Below are 20,359 nucleotides of genomic sequence, written 5' to 3'. Positions count from 1 at the left end.
TTCTTTCCTCTTGTGTGTGCTATTTGTGATAACACAGATTGTCACTTACTGATTATGCATATGCAGAAGAAGAAATTTCATTTGATTTTTCTTTAGTGTTCTCTTTTAGGTAATGGAAATAGATCGGTCTGCCAATTTTGTAGGTATGACTCACCAGGAAGAGATGCATTGAGTAAGAAGAAAAACAAATATATGTAGTCAGTTTCCTAACTTTAGTAATGCTAAATCCGACACTGATGGCATGAGTTATCCTTCAGGTGTTAAAGTATTTTTGCTGATTCATAGCTTGTAACTTCGTGTTCTTTAGATGTAGCCAGGGATTTTTAATAAATTAGCTAAGAAGTGTGTGTATGTGTGTTTTTAAGAGATGGGGCCTTACTATGTTGCCCAGGCTGGACTCGAACTTCTGAGCTTAAGTGATCCTCCCACCTCAGGTTCCCTAGTAGCTGGGATTACAGGCAGGTGTCACTGTGCTTGGCTGAAAGTATATACTGAATGTTTCATACATAGCACTCTCCTAGAAATAGGGGCAGGAAGTAAATGTCATGGTTGCCTTGCCTGAAAGGAACTTAATTTTGTTGTGGAGCAAGTGCAAACACTTAAAACAAGGAAGGCTGGGCATGGTGGCTTACGCTTGTAATCCCAGCACTTTGGGAGGCCGAGGCAGGTGGATCACAGGAGGTTGGGAGTTCAAGACCAGCCTGGCCAACATGGTGAAACCCCATCTCTACTAAAAAATACAAAAAATTAGCCAGGCATGGTGGTGGGCGCCTGTAATTCCAGCTACTTGGGAGGCTGAGGCAGGAGAATTGCTTGAACCCAGAAGGCGGAGGTTGCAGTGAGCAGAGATTGCACCACTGGACTCCAGCCTGGGCAATAAGAGCAAAACGAGCAAAACTCTGTCTCCAAAAAAAAAAAAAAAAAAAGGAAAAGTGTACAGAGTATAATAAATTTATTCTGGGGTATATGTAACAAGTATAGTAGAAGGAAGAGATAAGGTGGGCCAGGGTCTTGAGGAGAGGTCATATAACAGTGATTAAGAACACAGCCTCTGGAACCAGATTGCCTGAGCTCAAATCCTGTGTCTGCCACTTATTGGCTGTGTAATCTGGGCAAAGTTACTTAGAATCTCTCAGTGCCTCTCTTGTCCTTGTCTGTAAATTGGGAAATAATCATCCTTTCCTCGTAGGGATGTTACGAGGATTGAATGAGTTAATACATGCTAGGTGTGTAGACTGCAATGTGCCTACCATCTAGTGAGTGCTTGATACATTTTAGCCATTATTAGGACTTCATAGTGAAGGTAGAACTTGCACTGGAGCCTTGAAGAGTAGGTGGAATTTAGATAAGCAAAGATGTGAAAATTATCTCAAAATAGTATTCATAAGCTATAAGGTTTTATGCTCATGTCCCTGAAGAAAAAACTTAGAAATAAAATTATATATAGAAACTAAAGTTGTTTTTCTTTTCCCTGCTTTAGTTGGTAATTTTGGCAAAGACTTATGCTCAGTTTTGCTCTATTTTTCTTTAGCTGGAGCTGCTTGTACAATGAAGTGGTTATTTTCTATAAGTAACATTTACTGATAGCTGAATTCTTAAAATACTGTCTATATTAGAAGAGGCTTATTCCAAGAAAATTTCTGACAAAATCAGTATTGACTTTTTTTTTAAAAAATGAGACTGGGGTAGGAGATAAGAGACTAATGGGATAGAGAGAAGGTAGGGGAGGGTTGCCAGTTACATGGGAGCAGTGTTTGAATAATGTGTGAGGGCCGGTGGAGAGTGAATCTGAAAATATTGCTAGCAGTTTGTAGAGAGAAGACATTGCTATACTAAGCTTCCTGGTGGTAATCTAGAAAGTGAGCCCCATAGCTACCTGAAGGTTTCATTGATTACTTGCAAACTTCTGACCACGACCTGGTGCCAGTGGGTCAACTGATCTTAGAGTCTCAGCTTACCTGAATGGATTGCTTCAGTGCAAGAGTGGCTCTGGCTGCTGCCTCAGATTGGGAGAAAATAAGATACATGGCTTTCTGGAAAAAAGAGCTCTCAGGTATGCACAAGAGGGCAGGGTGCTCTGAGCTGATTTATATGTATTTAAATAAAATTTGTTATTTGTTTTTGTTACATAAGCGGCATTATAGTGGCAGTAAAAAATTTAAAAATATGTATCTTGAGTTTCGCTTTTTTTTTTTTTTTTTCAGACGGAGTCTCACACTGTTGCCCAGGCTGGGGTGCAATGGCGCAATCTCGGCTCACTGCAACCTCCGCCTTCTGGGTTCAAGCGATTATCCTGCCTCAGCCTCCTGAGTAGCTGGGACCACAGGCGCGTGCCACCACGCCTGGCTAATTTTTTATATTTTTAGTAGAGACGGGGTTTCACCGTGTTAGCCAGGGTGGTCTCGATCTCCTGACCTCGTGATCTGCCAGCCTTGGTCTCCCACAGTGCTGGGATTACAGGTGTGAGCCACTGCGCCCGGCCGAGTTTCACTATTCTAAGAGCTCCCTTTTCCATACATTTCCTTTCAGATTTTGTCCTAAGGCATAGTTACTGAAAAATAACAACCTTAAGCTCTTTTTTGTTTGTTTTTTTGAGACGGGGTCTCGCTCCGTTGCCCAGGCTGGAGTGCAGTGGCACGATCTCGGCTTACTGCAACCTCTGCCTCCTGGGTTCTAGTGATTCTCTCACCTCAGCCTCCCGAGTAGCTTGGATTACAGGCCCCCGCCACCAAACCTGGCTAATTTTTGTATTTTTGGTAGAGATGGGGTTTTACCACGTTGGCCAGGCTGGTCTGGAACTCCTGACCTCAGGTCATCCTCTCGTCTTGGCCTCCCAGAGTGCTGGGATTACAGGCTTGAGCCACCGTGCCTGGGCCTAAGCTTTTTTAAAAATGAGAAATATTGGCTGGGCATGCAGATCACTTGAGGTCAGGAGTTCCAGACCAGCCTGTCCAATGTGATGAAACCCCGTCTTTACTAAAAATACAAAAATTAGCCGGGTGTGGTGGCGGGCGCCTGTAATCCCAGCTATTCGGGAGGCTGAGGCAGGAGAATTGCTTGAACCCAGGAGGTGGAGGTTGCAGTGGGCTGAGATCGTGGCACTGCACTCTAGCCTGAGCAACAGAGCGAGACTCCGTTTCAAAAAATAAAGAAAGAAATATCCCATATTGTCATTACTTGATTATAGCTTTATGCATTTTTTAGCAAAATACTTCTCATTTCTCATGTGCATACCTCATAACTGTTTAGAGTTGCTGTCATAAGAGTATATTGTATTTCTGCCTCTAAAAATTTACTTGGTATTATGTCATAAACCTTTTACTTGTCTCTCTATAGTTATTAGAATTACAGCTGGACGTGGTGGCTCACGCCTGTAATCCTAGCACTTTGGGAGGGCGGAGGCAGGTGGATTGTTTGAGCCCAGGAGTTCAAGACCAGCCTGGGCAACATGGTAAAACCCTGTGTCTACAAAAATAAAAATAAAAAGTTAGCCAGGTGTAGTGGCACATGCGTGTAGTCCCAGCTACTCGAGAAGCGGAGGTGGGAGAATCTCTTGCGCCTGGGAGGCAGAGGTTGCAGTGAGCTGAGCTCGTGCCACTGCACCCCAGCCTGGGTGTCAGAGTGAGACCCTGTCTCCAAAAAAAAAAAAAAAAAATTTAGGACTTCATATTCTTTAATGGCTACATTATATTTATTAAACTATTATCCTGTGTTAGGCATGTCTAGTTATATATGATGGTTGATCATCGATCATACTTCCTTTACCTGAGTCTAGAACATACTGAGAAAGAACACCAGACGGATATAAAAATTTAATTTTTATTCAGCTGAATTGGAACACAAAGTTGAACTGTGGCCAAATGGACATCCTAAGTTTATACAGGATGACCTACCTGAGAATTAGAGGCTGCAAAGCAGGCACACATAATCAGAACAATTTACTTTGCATTTGTGCAACTTCCTAATACACGAACTCCACTTGCTGGAGAAATGCGAAATCACTAGAAATTAGACTTTGCTATTCACTAATCAGCTACATCATTCCTCTGTTGAAAAGTACATACAATATGATGCCCTTTACATAAAATTCTAGAAAATGCAAACCACAGAAAGATCAGGGGTTGCTTGGGGTTGGGAAGGGGCAGGAGGGAAGGATTACAAAGGCACACGAGGAAACATTTCGGGGTGATGAGTATCTTCCTTACTTTGCTTTAATGTTTTCACAACATCGCCTGTGAACTTTTTCAAGATTACATTTCTAAGGTTAATAATTATAAAATTATTTACCCTTAATTGACTCATCTTTATACACTCTAATATTATTTTTTGAGATATAATTCATATACTACGTAATTCACCCTGTTAAAGTGTACAGCTAAGTGGTTTTAGTATATTCATAGAGTTGTACAACTATTACCACTGATTTAGAACTTTTTCATCATCCCCAAAAGAATCCCCATACACATTAGTAGTCACTACGTATTTCTCCACAGTTCTCTCAGCCCTAGGCAACCACCAATCTATTTTCTGTCTCTATGGATTTGCCTATATAGGATATTTGTTATAAATGAAATCATGCAATATGTGAACCTTTGTGACTGACTCTTTTCTACTTAGAATACTGTTTTCAAGGTTCATCCATGCTGTAGCATGTATCTGTACTTCATTTTTATGGCTGGATAATACTACATGGTATGGATATTCCACATTTTATTTATTCTTCATCAGTTGATGGACATTTAGGTTGTTTACACTTTTTGCCTGTTATGAATAATAATGCTGCTGTAAATATTTTTCTACAAGTTTTTGTGTGATCATATGTTTTTAATTTTCTTGGTTATATAACTAGGAGTGAAATTGCTGGGTCATATGGTAACTGTTCAACTCATTGAGGAACAGACCATAATATTTTAAGAAGTGCTGATGTGATCATGGTTAGTGTAGAGCAAGTTCTGCTAAATGGAAGATATTGTCCATCCTGTTTTTTATTGTGAATGTGTAAATAGTTCACCCCAAATATTTTCAGAAATATTGTCATTATACTTACATTCAGAGTAATGTTTTCAGTTTTTCAAGGCAAAACTTGTCAAACTGTCTCTGTGATTCTTAGACTGTTTTAGCAAAACTCTATGATAGTGTTCCCTATTAGTTTTTACTTATGTAAGCTGTGTCCTGAATACCCAGTTTTGTTGTATGAGCTGTTTTTTTTTTCTTTTATGCTTATCTAAGTCTACTCAGAGACAAATGACCTGAAGCTATTTTTATCCTTAGTGCTGATTTGGTATAAATTTGTGAGGTGTGCTTTTCCATCCTGTGTTCTTTGGTCAGGGTACACTATTATTTTGAGATTAAAATAGGCCACAAATACATTGACTGTTACTATTAATTTGCACTAATTTGCACTTTGTATACTAGTAGAAAAATGCCTCATGCTGATGTTGAAGCTGTTTTTAAGCATGGATCCTTTAGAAATTTTGTATATTATTAGGTGTGGTAACAATTTATAGTCATCTAAAGTATGTTAGTATCAAAGCAGATTATTATGAACTTGGTGCTTGACTTTTCTGCCAGTCAAGATTTTAAATATTTCATTTTTATATTATAATGAAACTAATGGTTACTTTGAGAGTTGTCTTCTGTGAGCAAATGTTGTGGAATTGTATATAGTAAGGTAATCATAGATTTCTTATAATTCACCTTAGTGAGATAGATGATTGAGAACATGGAGGAGTCTGCTCGTACTTTTTCACTTACTGAAGACAAGTATAGTTTTAGGTTTTTAAATGTCGCGTTTACTTTGGAATTTTGGGTCAAGAGAATTCTTGTGTTCTAGACCATTTTTCAGACTAGAAACCAGTGATCTCTAATAGATGAAGACTATAACTAGAAAGTAAAGGGAAATAAGGCAGATTTGATAAGAAGCGCAAATGGCAGTTAAAATGAAAAGGTGTTTTATGTCACCAGTATTTAGAGAAATCTTTTTGTTTGGAGACAGAGTTTCACTCTTGTTGCCCAGGCTGGAGTGCAATGGCGCGATCTTAGATCACTGCAACCTCTGCCTCCCGGGTTGAAGCAATTCTCCTGCCTCAGCTTCCCGAGTAGCTGGATTACAGGCATGCTCCACCACGCCCAGCTAACTTTTTGTATTTTTAGTAGAGACGGGGTTTCACCATGCTAGGCTGGTCTTGAACTCCTCACCTCAGGTGATCCACCCGCCTCAGCCTCCCAAAGTGCTGGGATTACAGATGTGAGCCACTGTGCCTGGCTGAGAAATCTAATTGATGTTTTTACTCTGCATATTACTTTTTGTTCTTCAGCTTATATATTAGAATTTTTAAAACTTTAAAAAAATGTTGGTCAGGCTGGGTGCAGTGGCTCATGCCTGTAATTGCAGCATTCTGGGAGGCCGAGGCAGGTGGATCTCCTGAAGTCAGGAGTTCAAGACCAGTCTGGCCAACATGGTGAAACCCCATCTCTACTGAGAATACAAAAATTAGTCGGGCATGGTGGCAGACACCTTTAATCCCAGCTACTGTGGAGGCTGAGGCAGCAGAATGGCTTGAACCTGGGAGGCGGAGTATGCAGTGAGCCAGGATGGTGCCACTGTACTCCAGCCTGGGTGACAGAGCGAGACTCCTTCTCAAAAAAAAAAAAAAAAAAAAAAAAAAAAAGTTGGTCAGAGTAGGGGTAAATGTAAGCATTTATACTCTGGTAGGAGTCTAAATTGGTACAGTAGCCCCCCCTTACCCTGTGGTCAACCATGGCCTGAAAACAGGTGAGTATACTACAATAAGATATTTTATTTTATTTATTTTTATTTTTATTTTTATTTTTTTGAGACAGGGTCTTGCTCTGTTGCCTAGGCTGAAGTGCCATGGAGTGATCTCGGCTCACTGCAACCTCTGCCTCCTGGGTTTGAGTGATTCTCATGCCTCAGCCTCCTGAGTAGCTGGGACTACAGGCGTATGCCACCATGCTCGGCTAATTTTTTAATTTTTTTAGTAGAGACAAGGTTTCACCATGTTGGCCAGGCTGATCTCGAACTTCTGGCCTCAGTGATCCCCCCCACCGCCTTAGCCTCTCAAAGGGCTGGGATTATAGGCTTGAGCTACTGCGCCCGGCTACAATAAGATATTTTAAAGTGGGGCACAGAGGCTCATGGTTCAATCCCAGTACTTTGGGAGGCCGAGGCAGGAGGATTACTTTAAGCCAGATGTTTGAGACCAGCCACAAAATTAGACCTCATCTCTAAAAAGAATTTTTTTTTTTAATTAGCTGAGTGTGATGGTACATCCCTGTAGTCCTAGCTACTTGGGAGATTGAGGTGGGAGGATCACTTGAGCCTAGGAGATTGAGGCTGCAGTGAACCATGATCACGGCGTTGCACTCCAGCCTGAGCGACCGAGTTGAGACGTTGTCTCAAAAAAAAAAAAAAGGCCACATTCACAAAACTTTTATTATTATATATTGTTATAACTGTTCTATTTTATTATTATTGTTGTTAATTTCTTACTATGTCTAAGTTATAAATTAAGTTATAAATTAAACTTTACTGTAGGTATGTGTGTATAGGAAAAAACATAGCATATAATTAGGGTTCTGTATAGCTCACTGTAACCTTGACCTCATGAGCTTGAGCTCAAGATCCTGGGTTCAAGTGATCCTCCCCACTCAGCCTCCTGAGTAGCTGGAACATCAGGTGCATGCTACCACACTTAGCTAATGTTTAAATTTTTTGTAGAGACAGGATCTCACTCTGTTGCCCAGAGTGGTCTTGAACTCCTGGGCTCAAGCGATCCTCCTGCCTTGGCCTCCCAAAGTGCTAGGATTACAGGCATAAGCCACTGTGCCCAGCCTGTTTTTGGGTTTTCTAGGTACACAAATTATTAACAGTTCAGCAAATTTTCTGTATACTAAGGTCAATATACAAAAATCAGTTGCATTTCTGTTAGCAGGAATTAACTATTAAAATATAGAATTTTAAAAAAAGATACTAAGGCAATTAGAAAGTCAGTTCAATAGGAAAATGGACAAAAGACATGAAACAAGATAAGACATAAAAGAGAAAGAATAGATATTTAAAACTGATTTAATTGAAACAACTGATGAGTACTGAAAAAATAAACTCAGTGTGATTTAACACTGAGTTTAAATTTAAGAAATAAATGTGGCTGGGCGCCATGGCTCACACCTGTAATCCCAGCACTTTGGGAGGCCGAGGTGGGCGGATCACTTGAGGTCAGGAGTTCGAGACCAGCCTGGCCAACATGGTGAAACCCCATCTCTACTGAAAATATAAAAAATTAGCAGGGCGTGGTGTCACATGCCTGTAATCCCAGCTTCTCGGGAGGCTGAGGCAGGAGAATGGCTTGAACCCAGGAGGTGGAGGTTGCAGTGAGCCGAGATCGTGCCACTGCACCCCAGCCTGGGCAACAGAGCAAGACTCCATCTCAAAAAGGAAAAAAAGAAAAAAAAGAAAGAAATGTCTGGATTTCTAAAACACCAAAAAAAAAAAAAAAAATGTTGGGGGAAAGAGAAGACATATGAATGGCTGGTAAATATTACATGACATGATGTTTAGCCTTATTGGTATATTCCTATCAGGGAAAGCAAACTAAAACCACAATGACAGGGCGATGTCAGCGAAAATGGTAGAGTAGGACTTCTGGGGGTCATCCCTCTGCAGAAACACCAAACACCTTGACAGAAAAGTCAGAATTTAGCTTATCAAAACTCTGGAAAGGTAATCAAAGGTTTACAGCAGCCAAGCAAATACTTCGCCAGAAGAAAGGGCACTGAAACAAGGTAAGAGATCTTTGTGGCATTTTAGCTTACCCTAGCCTCACCTCCCTTCCTGGTATGGCTGCAGTCTTGAAGATGACAGCCTGTGTTCCCTGTGCTGGTGCCTGATTCCAGAGAGTGGACACTCTTCCTCCTAAGGGATTCTGTGTTCTGTTTTGTCCTTTCTCCAAAGGACTGCCACCAGGGGCAAAAAACAAACAAAAAAAACCAAAGAAAGAAAGAAAAAAAAAAACAGGGCAAACAATAAGATATTGAAAGCCTGAGAGGAAAAGCTGTAGAGTGAGTTTTTGTAGAGGAATAGGAGCTTTGAAAAGCTATTGTGGATGAGAAACTAGAAAGCCAAGTGCACAGCTCAGGGCAGTATGTGTGCTCAGAAAAGACCTGAGGAGGCCATTAGCTTTCACCTCTGGCTTGTCTTTAGGTTCAACACAAACAGGAAGTGAATATTAAGTTAGATTTATAAAGGCCCTGGCTAAGTTTTGAAGGAGTGCCCCAACAGCTAATCAGTAGAGACCTGGCGAGCATTTTACTTTTCTTTTTCTTTCTTTTTTTTTTCTTTTTGGTTTATTTGTTTTGAAATGTGGTCTTGCCTTGCGCAGGCTAATCTTGAACTCGTTGGTTCAAGCGATCCTTCCACTTCAGCTTCCTGAGTAGCTGGAATTACAGGCACACACCACTGCACCCATCTCTTTTTGTTTTTATTTTTTACACATTATAAATGTTCAGTTTTTTAAAAAAAAATTACGAAGCATGTGAAGAATCTAGAAAATATGCTTCATTCACAAGAAAAAAGAAAAGAACAGAAACTACCCCGAGGAAGCACTAATACTAGAATTACTAGACAAAAACTTTAAATCAGCTGTCTTAAGTATACTCAAAGAGCTAAAGGACACCATGGACAAAGAACTAAAGGAATTCAAGATAATAATGTCTCAACAAATAGAGAATATCAATAAAGAGAAATTTTTAAAAGTAGGCAAAGAGAAATTTTGGAGCTGAAGGTTACAGTAATTGAAATGAAAATTCACTAGGGGAGCTCAACAAAAGATATGAGCAGACAGAAGAATCAGCAAACTTGGAGATAGGTCCACTGAAATTATATAGTTTGAAGAGCACACATTTAAAAGATTGAAGAAAAATGAACAGAGTCCAGGAGATGTGTGGGATACCAACATATATATCATGGTAAGGAGAGGGAGAAAGGTGCAGAAAACATGTTTAAGAAGTAATTGCCAAAACCATTTCAAATTTGACAAGACATGAATATACACATCCAAGAAGCTCAGCTAACACCCAAGAAGGATAAACTCAAAGACATCCATACAAGACACATTATAATTAAAATTTCCGAAGCCAGAGATAAAGAGAGAATCTTGGAAGCAGCAAGAGAGAAACAACTTGTAAAATATAAGGGATCTTAAATAAGATGAATTTCTGTTGATTTCTTAGCGGAAACCATGGAGGCTAGAAGGCAGTGGGATAACATATTTAAAGTGATGAAAGACAGACCTGCCAACCAAGAATTCTAAATCTGGCAAAACTATCCTTCAGGAATTAGGAAGAAATCATGACATACCCAGATAAACAATAGCTGAGGGGGCTTCATTGTTAATAGACCTGCCCTGTAAGAAATGCTAAAAGGAGTCTTCAGGCTCACCACAGATCTATTAAATTTTCTTTTTGGCATAGGACCAAAACATGCATTTTGATTAAACATTCGTAATTTTTCTTACACAGCAAAACCAAAAGCCCCACAATGGAAAATCATTTTCTGTTCACTGATTGTTAAAAACTTTTTTAAAAAAAAGTCCTGTGACATCAAGTGCTTGCCAGGATGTGGCACAGTAGAAACTCTTAAACACTTGGTGGGTGTTTAAATTGCTACAACCAGTTTGGAAAACAATTTGTCATTACCCAGTAAAGTTGAAGATGTATAGATCATGTAATAGTTTTACAGACCAAAAATATAGAAACTCTGGTACCTCTGCAGAAGAAGACATACAGTAATATTCACAGTGGCCATTTGTAATATAAAAAACTGTAAACAATCCAGGTGTTTATTGATTGATTTTTCTAACGTGACTTATTTCTGGTCTTTACTAGCTTTGGGGCCATTTGGATCACACGATGTTTTTTCAAGATTTTAGACCATTTCTAAGTAGCAGTCCACTGGACCAAGATAATAGAGCCAATGAAAGGGGTCACCAGACTCACACTGACTTCTGGGGAGCAAGACCTCCACGGTTGCCATTGGGTCGGAGATACAGATCTCGAGGAAGTTCTCGTCCTGACAGATCTCCAGCTATTGAAGGGTGAGTTGTTGTATTTTAAGTTCTTTTTAAGGTAGTTTCAATGAAGGACAAATTGGTATAATCTAATCTTTATAAGGGTCTCATACTTATTACCTTTGTGGACAAGATGGACATATGTAGAAAGGATGAAAGTGAAGCTAAATTGAATGTTAGTACTCGCCCGATGATAAACCAGAGAGTGAGAAATGTTATGTCTCTGATTAACATTTTTATTAATGTCTCAGATTAATTTATAGATGATATGTGTCTCAGTCCATTTTGTGCAGCTATAGCAGAATACCTGAGACTGGGTGATTTATAAAGAACAGAGATTCATTTCTTATATTTCTGGAGGCTGGGAAGTCCAAGGTTGAGGGATCCACATCTGGCGAGGGCCTTCTTGCTGTGTCATTCCATGTTGGAAGGCAGAAGGGCAAGAGAACATGCATGAGCAAGAAAGAAAGGTGCCAAACTCATCCTTTTATTAGGAACTCACTCAACAATAACTAATCCACTTCCAGGATAAAGGCATTTAATCCACTCACAGGAGATTCATCTCTTAAAGTCTCCACCTTTCAACACTGCTCCACTGGGGATTAAGTTTCCAACACATGAATTTTTGAGGAGGGCACATTCAGACTATAGCAGTATATTTATCAGAATTTCAAAAGGGTATCAAATATATTAGGCATTAGGATTAAATATTTCAACAGATTGGAACAGTGGACTTAACATGAAATTTAATCAAGTATCTGCTTTTTGTGAAGAAAGGAAAAAAATTTAATAGGATAAATATGAAGTCTTGTGACTGTAAAAACATTCATGTAATAAATGTTGAGTGTCTTTTGTATGGGGCACTGTACTAGACACTAGGAACACAATGATGAGTCAAATAGATGGTTTTGCTCATGAATCTCATTTAGTTGGAATAATAAACGTTAATTTTAAGTGTTTACCATATGCAGAGGACTGTGCTTCATGCTTTATCTGCTTTATGCTGTTTAATTTGTGTGAAGTAATAGGTGCTATTGCTGTTTTCATTTTATAAAATAATTAACTGAGTCTCAGAGAGATAAAGTAACAGCCATTGGTGGATCTAAGACTTGAATCTAGGGCTATATGAATCTAGTGCGACATTGTCTCATATGGTAGCTGCTAGCCACATGTAGCTATATGTTTACATTTAAGTTAACCAAAAGTTAATAAAACTCAAAATTCAAAGTACCTCAATCCCAAATAGCTATATTTTGAGTGCTCATTGGCCACATGTAGCTAATACTTATCATATTTGACAGAACATATTATAGAAAATTTCCATTATCTTAGTTCTATTGAACAGTGCTGTTCTAGAGCCTACACTCCCCCTCTCCCCCAACACACACCTTCTAGGCTTTATTAACATTTTACTATACTTGCGTTATTACATATCTATCCATCTGTCTTTCTGTTAGTTCATCTTATGTTTTGTGCATTTCAAAGTTAGTTGCAGACATCGCTTCATAGAACAAATACAGGATATGGGAAATCTGATGTAATGAGATTGTCTAGGACAAAAATCAGTAAAATCTTACATTGTTTTAATAGCTTATGGCACCCAGAGTTAAAGCTGCTATAATCTGTGCCAGTTAAACTGTGTGTAGATTACTTTCCCTTCTGTACCTGTTTGAGATTTGAGATCCCATTATTGAGTTTCTCAACTACAGTTCATCTAAACTTTCACCTCCTATGCATCTTTTTTTTTTTTTTTTTTTTTTTTCTCCTCCATTACACCCACTAAATGGCCAGTTTTGGAGCAGTGCTGTGATTCACTTTTCCTTGCTCCTTTACTAGGGGATGGTTCAGTACTGCTTTAGAAAAGTCACATAAATGTGTCCAGTCATGCCCCTGCAGATAGTAAGGTGCATTTAATCTCCACTAGATTTCATGCTTTTGATTAGGCTTTTGTTTGCATTCCCTCAACAGATATTTTGAATTTTCACTAAATTTCATTCTTCAAATTTTCTATCCAATAGCTGATCCTCAGAAGCTGATTTATATTCTCCTTTATGAAAATTGGGGCCTTGGGCATGAACTCCCCAAATCTCTGTGCCCAGCTTCTCTATATCAACATTCATTTCTCCCTCCAGCCTCCTGAGATGAGGTGTCCTTTGTTTTTTTCAAGGCAAGCCTATCAGCCCATGTTCTGACCCATTCTGTAGCTGTTTCTTCTGGGATTTTGTATCATCCATCTTCCTTTTCCTGCTTTCTTTCCCAGTTAATGCCCCTTGGCCACCATTTTACTCTTTAGCTCTGTGTTTTTCAATCCTGGCTGTACATTATTGTCACTGAGGATATCTTTTAAACTGGTACCTGGACTCCATCCCCAGGGACTGTGATTTTATTAGTCTGGGTAAAACCAGGCATTGGTCATTTTTAAAAGCTCCTAAAGTTATTCTTACTGTAGCCAGAATTGAGAATTACTGTTCCAGTTACTGCCTAGTAATCTTTTTTCTTTTCTTTTCAAAAAAATTTCTTAAGAGTTGTTTGTGTTTACTTTGTTATCTTTCATTAGTCTTCTACCTAACTGTAGTCTGGCCCTCCTTTCACTAAAATCCCTGGTGACCTTCTATTAATAATTGCAGACCCAGTGGATACTTTAAAATCCTTATTGAATAGATCTAGTTCACTGAATTCAACCCTTTTAATTTTTTTTCTTCCGCCTTGAATTTACCTTTTTTTCTTCTTCTTCTTTATTTATTTATTTTGCAATAGAGTCTTGCTCTGTTGCCCAGGCTGGAGTAGAGTGGCATGAACGTAGTTCACTGAGCCTCGAACTTCTGGGCTCACACAATCCTCCTGCCTTAGCCTCCCAAGTAGCTGGGATTACAGGCATGTACCACCATGCCTGTAATGCTTGGCCAATTTTTAAATTTTTTTTGTAGAGATGGGGTCTCACTATATTGCCCAGGCTGGTCTCAAACTTCTGGGAGGATCGCTTGAGCCCAGAAATTTAAGATCACCCTGGGCAACATGGCAAGACCACATCTTTACAAAAAATGAAAAATCAGCTGAGCATGGTGGCATGTGCCTGTTGTCCCAACTACTCTGGAGGATGAGTGGGAGGATCGCTTAAGCCTGGGAGGTTGTGGCTGCACTGAGCAGTGATTGTGCCACTGCACTCCAGCCTGGGCAACAGAAAGTGAGTCCGTGTCTTGTCTCAAAAAAAAAAAAAAAAGGCTCTTCTTACTCCAAGATTAAAAAATTAATTTCTATATTTTCTTTAATGCTTTTTATGGTTATGTTAGAACTCTTTTTGGTTACAGGTGATAGAAATTCAATTTAATATAACTTAAGAAAAAACTAACCAGCCAGGCGTGGTGGCTCATGCCTGTAATCCCAGCACTTTGGGAGGCCGAGGTGGGCGGATCACTTGAGGCCAGTTCGAGACCAGCCTGGCCAACATGGCAAAACCCCATCTCTACAAAAAATAAAAAAAATTAGCTGGGCATGGTGGCACGTGCCTGCAATCCCAGCTACTTGGGAGGCTAAGGCAGGAAAATTGCTTGAACCTGGGAGGCAGAGGTTGTAGTGAGCCAAGATTGCACCACTGCACTCCAACCTGGGTGACAGAGCACAACTCTGTCTCAAAAAAACCCAAAAAACTAGAAGGTGTTGGTTCACATAACTCAAATTGTTGTTAGCTATATCAGACCCAACATTTCCCTTTTATAACAATTATCTTGTAATGCCCTCTACTATCCTGATTAGAAATTCATTGATAATATAAGCTATAAAACATAATAAAAACACATATGCATATATATAGTTCTTCAATTAATATAAAGGAGAAACAAAAATAATATATGAATATATGTATTTTAATGTGTAAATGCCTAGCCATAACCATTCTGGGAGACAAAATGAAAAATTAGGTGCTTGCTTCTGTATATAGAATCATTAAGATGATAGCTACAAATGCAGACAGTACAAGAGGATTATATTTACAGTTCATCTGCCACAAGCATTGTTGGTACAATGTTATGATTTTTCAAAATGGTGAAGGACTCTTAGGAAATTTCTGGGGTTTGTGGGGAAGCATAAACTTCCCTCAGTTTTCACAATAGTTATATTCCTGGAAAATTCAGTATCTATTAAAACCAAATGGAAAATAATTTGTGTTTATGTGTGGAATGGAGGTGGATTTAGTCTCAGTTAATTATAGGTAGTTTTTCACCAAATGAATGTCCAGGCAGAATGTTCAGAATATGCATGTTGGAGGACAGTTCTTCGTTGGGCCTGGCTGTCCTCCTGTTTATTGCAGGGTAGCTCGCACTCATTTTTTCTGCTTAGTAAATGTGAATGGTACCTACCATTTATTGTGACTAGCAAAACTGCCCCCTCGGATTTCTAAGTCACTCCCTAGGAGTGATACTGAGAAGCACTGATGTAAATTAGAAGTCTATAGGTGGATCTAGATGGTCAGTCAATATGTTATATTCATCTGTCTGTCATTCTTTCTCTCTCAAATCTGCTTTCCTCTGTTATCATGATGGCTCTCCCTTTGTAAAATGAAAGATAGCCAGTGGTGGCTCCAAGTTTACAAGAATTATGGAGGATTCATCCCAGAGGATATGTCCATCTGTCAACTTTTTTTTTTTTTTTTTTTTTTTTTTTTTGAGACAGAGCCTTGCTCTGTTGCCCAGGCTGGAGTACAGTGGTGTGGTCTCAGCTCACTGCAACCTCTGCCTCCCAGGTCCAAGCAATTTTTGTGCCTCAGCCTCCTGAGTAGCTGGAATTACAGGCACATGCCACCATGCCTAGCTAATTTTTTTTGTATTTTTAATAGAGATGGGGTTTCACCATGTTGGCTAGGCTGGTCTTGAACTCCTGACCTCAAGTAATCCACCCATGGCCTCCCAGAGTGCTGAGATTACAGGCTTGCCCATCCATCGACTTTTGTGGAAGGTTTCTGGCCCTGATTGGGCATTATGCCCAAATCTCTGGTGGGTGGGGAGTATTTTTGTGTATTTTTGAGTTAAAGATCTAATCCCCCCCATATGCATATCCAATTATTTACAGCGTAATATATAGCGTATCTGATTTGAAATGTCACCTTTATTATGTATACATTTTCATATTTAACCTTTCTCTTTCTGGATTCTCTATTATGTGCTGTAGGTCTTTATTTTTGTTTTCTATTCATGTACCATTCTGGTGTACTCACTATGATTTTATACTATGATTTGAAAACTGGTAGGGAAGGTGCCCCTCATTATTGTTCTTTTTCTTTAAAAAAAAAAATTCTTAGTTTGCTTGCTGAGGAACCAAAAGTTTATTAATGCTTCGCTTGTGTTTACCCTTCCAAATGGATTTTAGATGCAGTTTTTCAATCTCTGCCCCTTTTCCCATCCCATTAGGATTTTGATTGGAAGTGCATTGAATTTATATATTAATTTGGGGACAGGTGGTACTTTGTTTTGTTTTGTTTTGTTTTAGACAAAAGTCTCGTTCTGTCACCCAGGCTGGAGTGCAGTGGTGCAGTCTTGGCTCAGTGCAACCTCTGCCTCCCGATTCAAGCAGTTCTTCCTGCCTTATCCTCCCGAGTAGCTGGGATTACAGGCATCCACCACCACACCTGGATAATTTTTGTATTTTTAATAGAGACAGTGTTTCGCTATGTTGGCCAGGCTGGTCTCGAACTCTTGACCTCAGGTGATCTGCCTGCCTCGGCCTTCCAAAGTGCTGGGATTACAGGTGTGAGCCACTGCGCCCAGCCGGTACTTTCTAGTAATATTGAAACTTCTCAGGCCCATGGCTCATGGTCTCAGTTTATTTGGTTCTTTTTTCTTCTTCCTCTGTCTTCCTCTTCCTTCTTCCTCCTTCTTCCTCCTGCATTCTTCTTCCTCCTTCCTCTTTCAGTCTTTCTTCCTCATTCTTCCTCCTCCTTCCTTTCTTTTTCCTCCTCCTCCTTTCTCCCTTTTCTTTATTTCTCCTTCTCTCTTCCATCTTCTTCCTCCTCCTCTTCTTCCTCTTCCTTCTTTTTCCTTCTTCCTTTGTCTCCTCCCTTTCTTCTTCTTTTTTAAAATACACTTTATTTTTTAGAGCAGTTTTAGGTTCACAGCCAATTGAGTAGAAGATACAGGACACTTTTTCATCATTCAGTCAAGTTTCATAGTTTGATTTAACTTTTTAACTGATTATTGCTGGCAAGCTTTTTGTTACCCTTCATCTTGTTATTTAATTGAATTCTCTTATTAACTGTAATAGTTTTTCATTTTATTCTCTTTAGTTTTCTAGTTAGCACTCATATCATCCTCAAATATTGTGTTTCTCTTTCCAATGTTTATGCCTTTTATTTTTCTTATCTGTTATATTGACTATACTACCAAAACAAAGTTGTTTAATATAGGCATCCTTGTCTTTTTCCTGACTTCAGTGAGAATGAATTAGTGTTTCTTTGTTAAACTTGTTTGCTTTTGGTTCCTAATATATGCACTATCATACTAAGAAAGTTTAATTTTATTCATAATTTATTAGGGGCTTTTAATTAAGAATGACTAATGATTTTGTCACATGCCCTTTGCAGTCCTATCAAAATGACCTTAGAGTTTTTCTCCCTTAAACAGTTAATGCATTTTATTAACAAGTAGGTTTTCTAATGTTTTCTAGTGTTTTTATTCAAGCTGCTTTGTCAAGGAGCACTAAAACCTCTTTTTTAGGGGTCGGGGGTTGGGGAAACAGGGTCTCACTTTGTTTCCCAGGCTAGAATGCAGTAGCAAGATCATGTTTCACTACAACCTCAAACACTGGGTGGGCTCAAGCAATCCTCCCACTTCAGCCTATGAACTAGGTAGGACTACAAGCATGTGCTACCACGCCTGGCTAATTTTTCAATTTTTGGTAGAGACAAGGTTGCCCAAGCTGGAGTCTCTTAACACATTATTGGAGTTGATTTGTTCCTTATCTTTTTTTTTTTTTTTTTTTTAAGGATTTTTACATTTATTCAAAAGAGGGTGAGTCTCTTTATCAAGTTTTGGTGTCAGGATTATATTAGTTTCATAAAAGGAACTGGGAAAACTTGCTGTATTCTTATGCTTGGAAATAGTTTACATAACACAGGAATTACCTATTATTTAAAGGTTTAATGCAAGTTACCTGTAATTCCATCTGGACCTGGTATCTTTTTGGGAACTAGATCTATTACAGTCTTTTCAGTTACTTCTGGGGTTGATAGTATAGGGTAGTGTTTTATTTATCTCTGTATTCTCAGCTTGTAGTGCAGTATCGGTTTTATAGTGGCTACTAAACATGTTTGTTTTGAATAAGTGGATAATTGTAATTATGTCTCTAAAAAGTATAAAAAACATATGAATTAACAGTAATAATAGCTAAGAGTATGTGCCAGAAACTAGTCTAAATGCTTTACAGGTATTCATTTGTTTAATCCTCACTATAACCATGTGAAGAAGGTATTGTGAATATCTCCATTTTACTGGAGAAACTGAGGCACAGAGAGTTTAGGTAAATTGTCTAAGAGTATAAAGGCAGTTAAATATTGGAGCCAGGATAGTGCAAAAATCAAAGTATTTGTATTTGGTGAGATTTTTAACTGTTTACTTATACAAAAAAATTTTAGTATAACTATTTAGTATAAGTCAAAAATTTAAAATTAAGTAGCCTTCTCACTTATTTTTTAACCAAAGATTTCAGCATTTCCCTAATTTTCTCAGAAACTTTCCTTCCAAGGCACCAGTATATCAGTAAATAGAACTTGAAAGTTTTTAATTCAGTTTCTTTTCTCTTTTCTTTCATAGAAGTATAAATAAACACAGTATATCTTTGGGGCCTATTACTATACCCACCTAGCAGGCCTGCCTAGATTGTTCCATATGGTTGTTACTTTACAGTAATTGTCATTATGATGTCACTGTATGTTTTGAAAGTACAATTTCATGTTTTATACATTTTAAAAAATTGATTGAACTTTAGCGTGGCTTCTTCCTGATAACAGTTTTGTCCTCTTGCTTTGAGAAGGAGCATATGGGCATTCCACTTATGGTTTCCATGGGCTGCATCTCAGATTCCTGTTCATTCTACGGGTTTCACTGTAGACAAAGTACTTTGTATTTAATGGCCGGGTGCGGTGGCTCACACCTGTAATCAGCACTTTGGGAGGCTGAGGCAGGTGGATCACTTGAGGTCAGGAGTTCCAGATCAGCCTGGCCAACATGATGAAATCCCATCTCTACTAAAAATCCAAAAATTAACCAGGCATGGTGGCGGTTGCCTGTTATCGCAGCTACTCAGGAAGCTGAGGCAGGAGAATCCCTGAACCTGGGAGGTGGAGGTTGCAGTGAGCCGAGATTGCGCCACTGTACTCCAGTCTGGGCGACAGAGCAAGACTTCAAGAAAAAGAGTACTTTGTATTTAAGAAATCAGATGTCAGAGATTAGCCTTTGTGGGATTATTAGTGTGTTCCTCACACCAACTTAATAAGTTTCCCTGAAATGAGGTCCATTTTCTTTGACTTTTTCATTGGCATGAGTAAAACTTTTTTACTAACACAGAGACAGGGAACTCTCACATTGTTCATTCATTCTGCAAATATTTATTCAGTGTCCCTAAAGTATGTGCTTTATCCTCTAATCTGCAGCTTTTGAATGATAGTTAATTAGGTCTTGAATAGACTAGCTCATCTTATCTGACTTTAAGTGCGTCTGACCTGTGCCAGCAGATTAATTTATGAATTTATAACTGAGGGTATTCTGTTTCAGTGACTACAAAACTCATTTGTTTGTTAGCATACTCTTGTCTTTGAATTTCTCAGGTATCAAGAAACCAAAAGCAATCAGATGGTTGTTTGGTACATATAGAATCAGCAAGGAAATTGCATGATCTTTAAGAGAAATTCCATCCAGATTGTGATAAATGCTAAGGAATTACTCATATTTCACTTCAAATAATTTTTTTTTTAATTTTTTTTTTTTATTGATCATTCTTGGGTGTTTCTCGCAGAGGGGGATTTGGCAGGGTCATAGGACAATAGTGGAGGGAAGGTCAGCAGATAAGCAAGTGAACAAAGGTCTCTGGTTTTCCTAGGCAGAGGACCCTGCGGCCTTCCACAGTGTTTGTGTCCCTGGGTACTTGAGATTAGGGAGTGGTGATGACTCTTAACGAGCATGCTGCCTTCAAGCATCTGTTTAACAAAGCACATCTTGCACCACCCTTAATCCACTTAACCCTGAGTGGACACAGCACATGTTTCAGAGAGCACAGGGTTGGGGGTA

General features: G+C 38.9%; 1 protein-coding gene across 2 annotated transcripts in view; it reads left to right on the top strand.

Annotated features, from left to right (window-relative positions):
* The window catches only part of RNF115 (ring finger protein 115), an 82,568-nt gene that overhangs the window by 41,236 nt on the left and 20,973 nt on the right, over positions 1-20,359 (top strand). For both annotated transcript variants that reach the window (XM_004026490.5, XM_055356970.2), the window contains one exon: positions 10,906-11,114. In XM_004026490.5, coding sequence (XP_004026539.2) covers positions 10,906-11,114 — 209 coding nt within the window. The remainder of the gene's footprint in view (positions 1-10,905; positions 11,115-20,359) is intronic.

This window comes from Gorilla gorilla, chromosome 1 (genome assembly GCF_029281585.2).
Source record: "Gorilla gorilla gorilla isolate KB3781 chromosome 1, NHGRI_mGorGor1-v2.1_pri, whole genome shotgun sequence".
In the NCBI taxonomy this organism is placed as follows: Eukaryota; Metazoa; Chordata; class Mammalia; order Primates; family Hominidae; genus Gorilla; species Gorilla gorilla.
The sequence above is the reverse complement of the archived record's forward strand: the minus strand, read 5'-3'. Positions and strand labels throughout refer to the sequence as shown.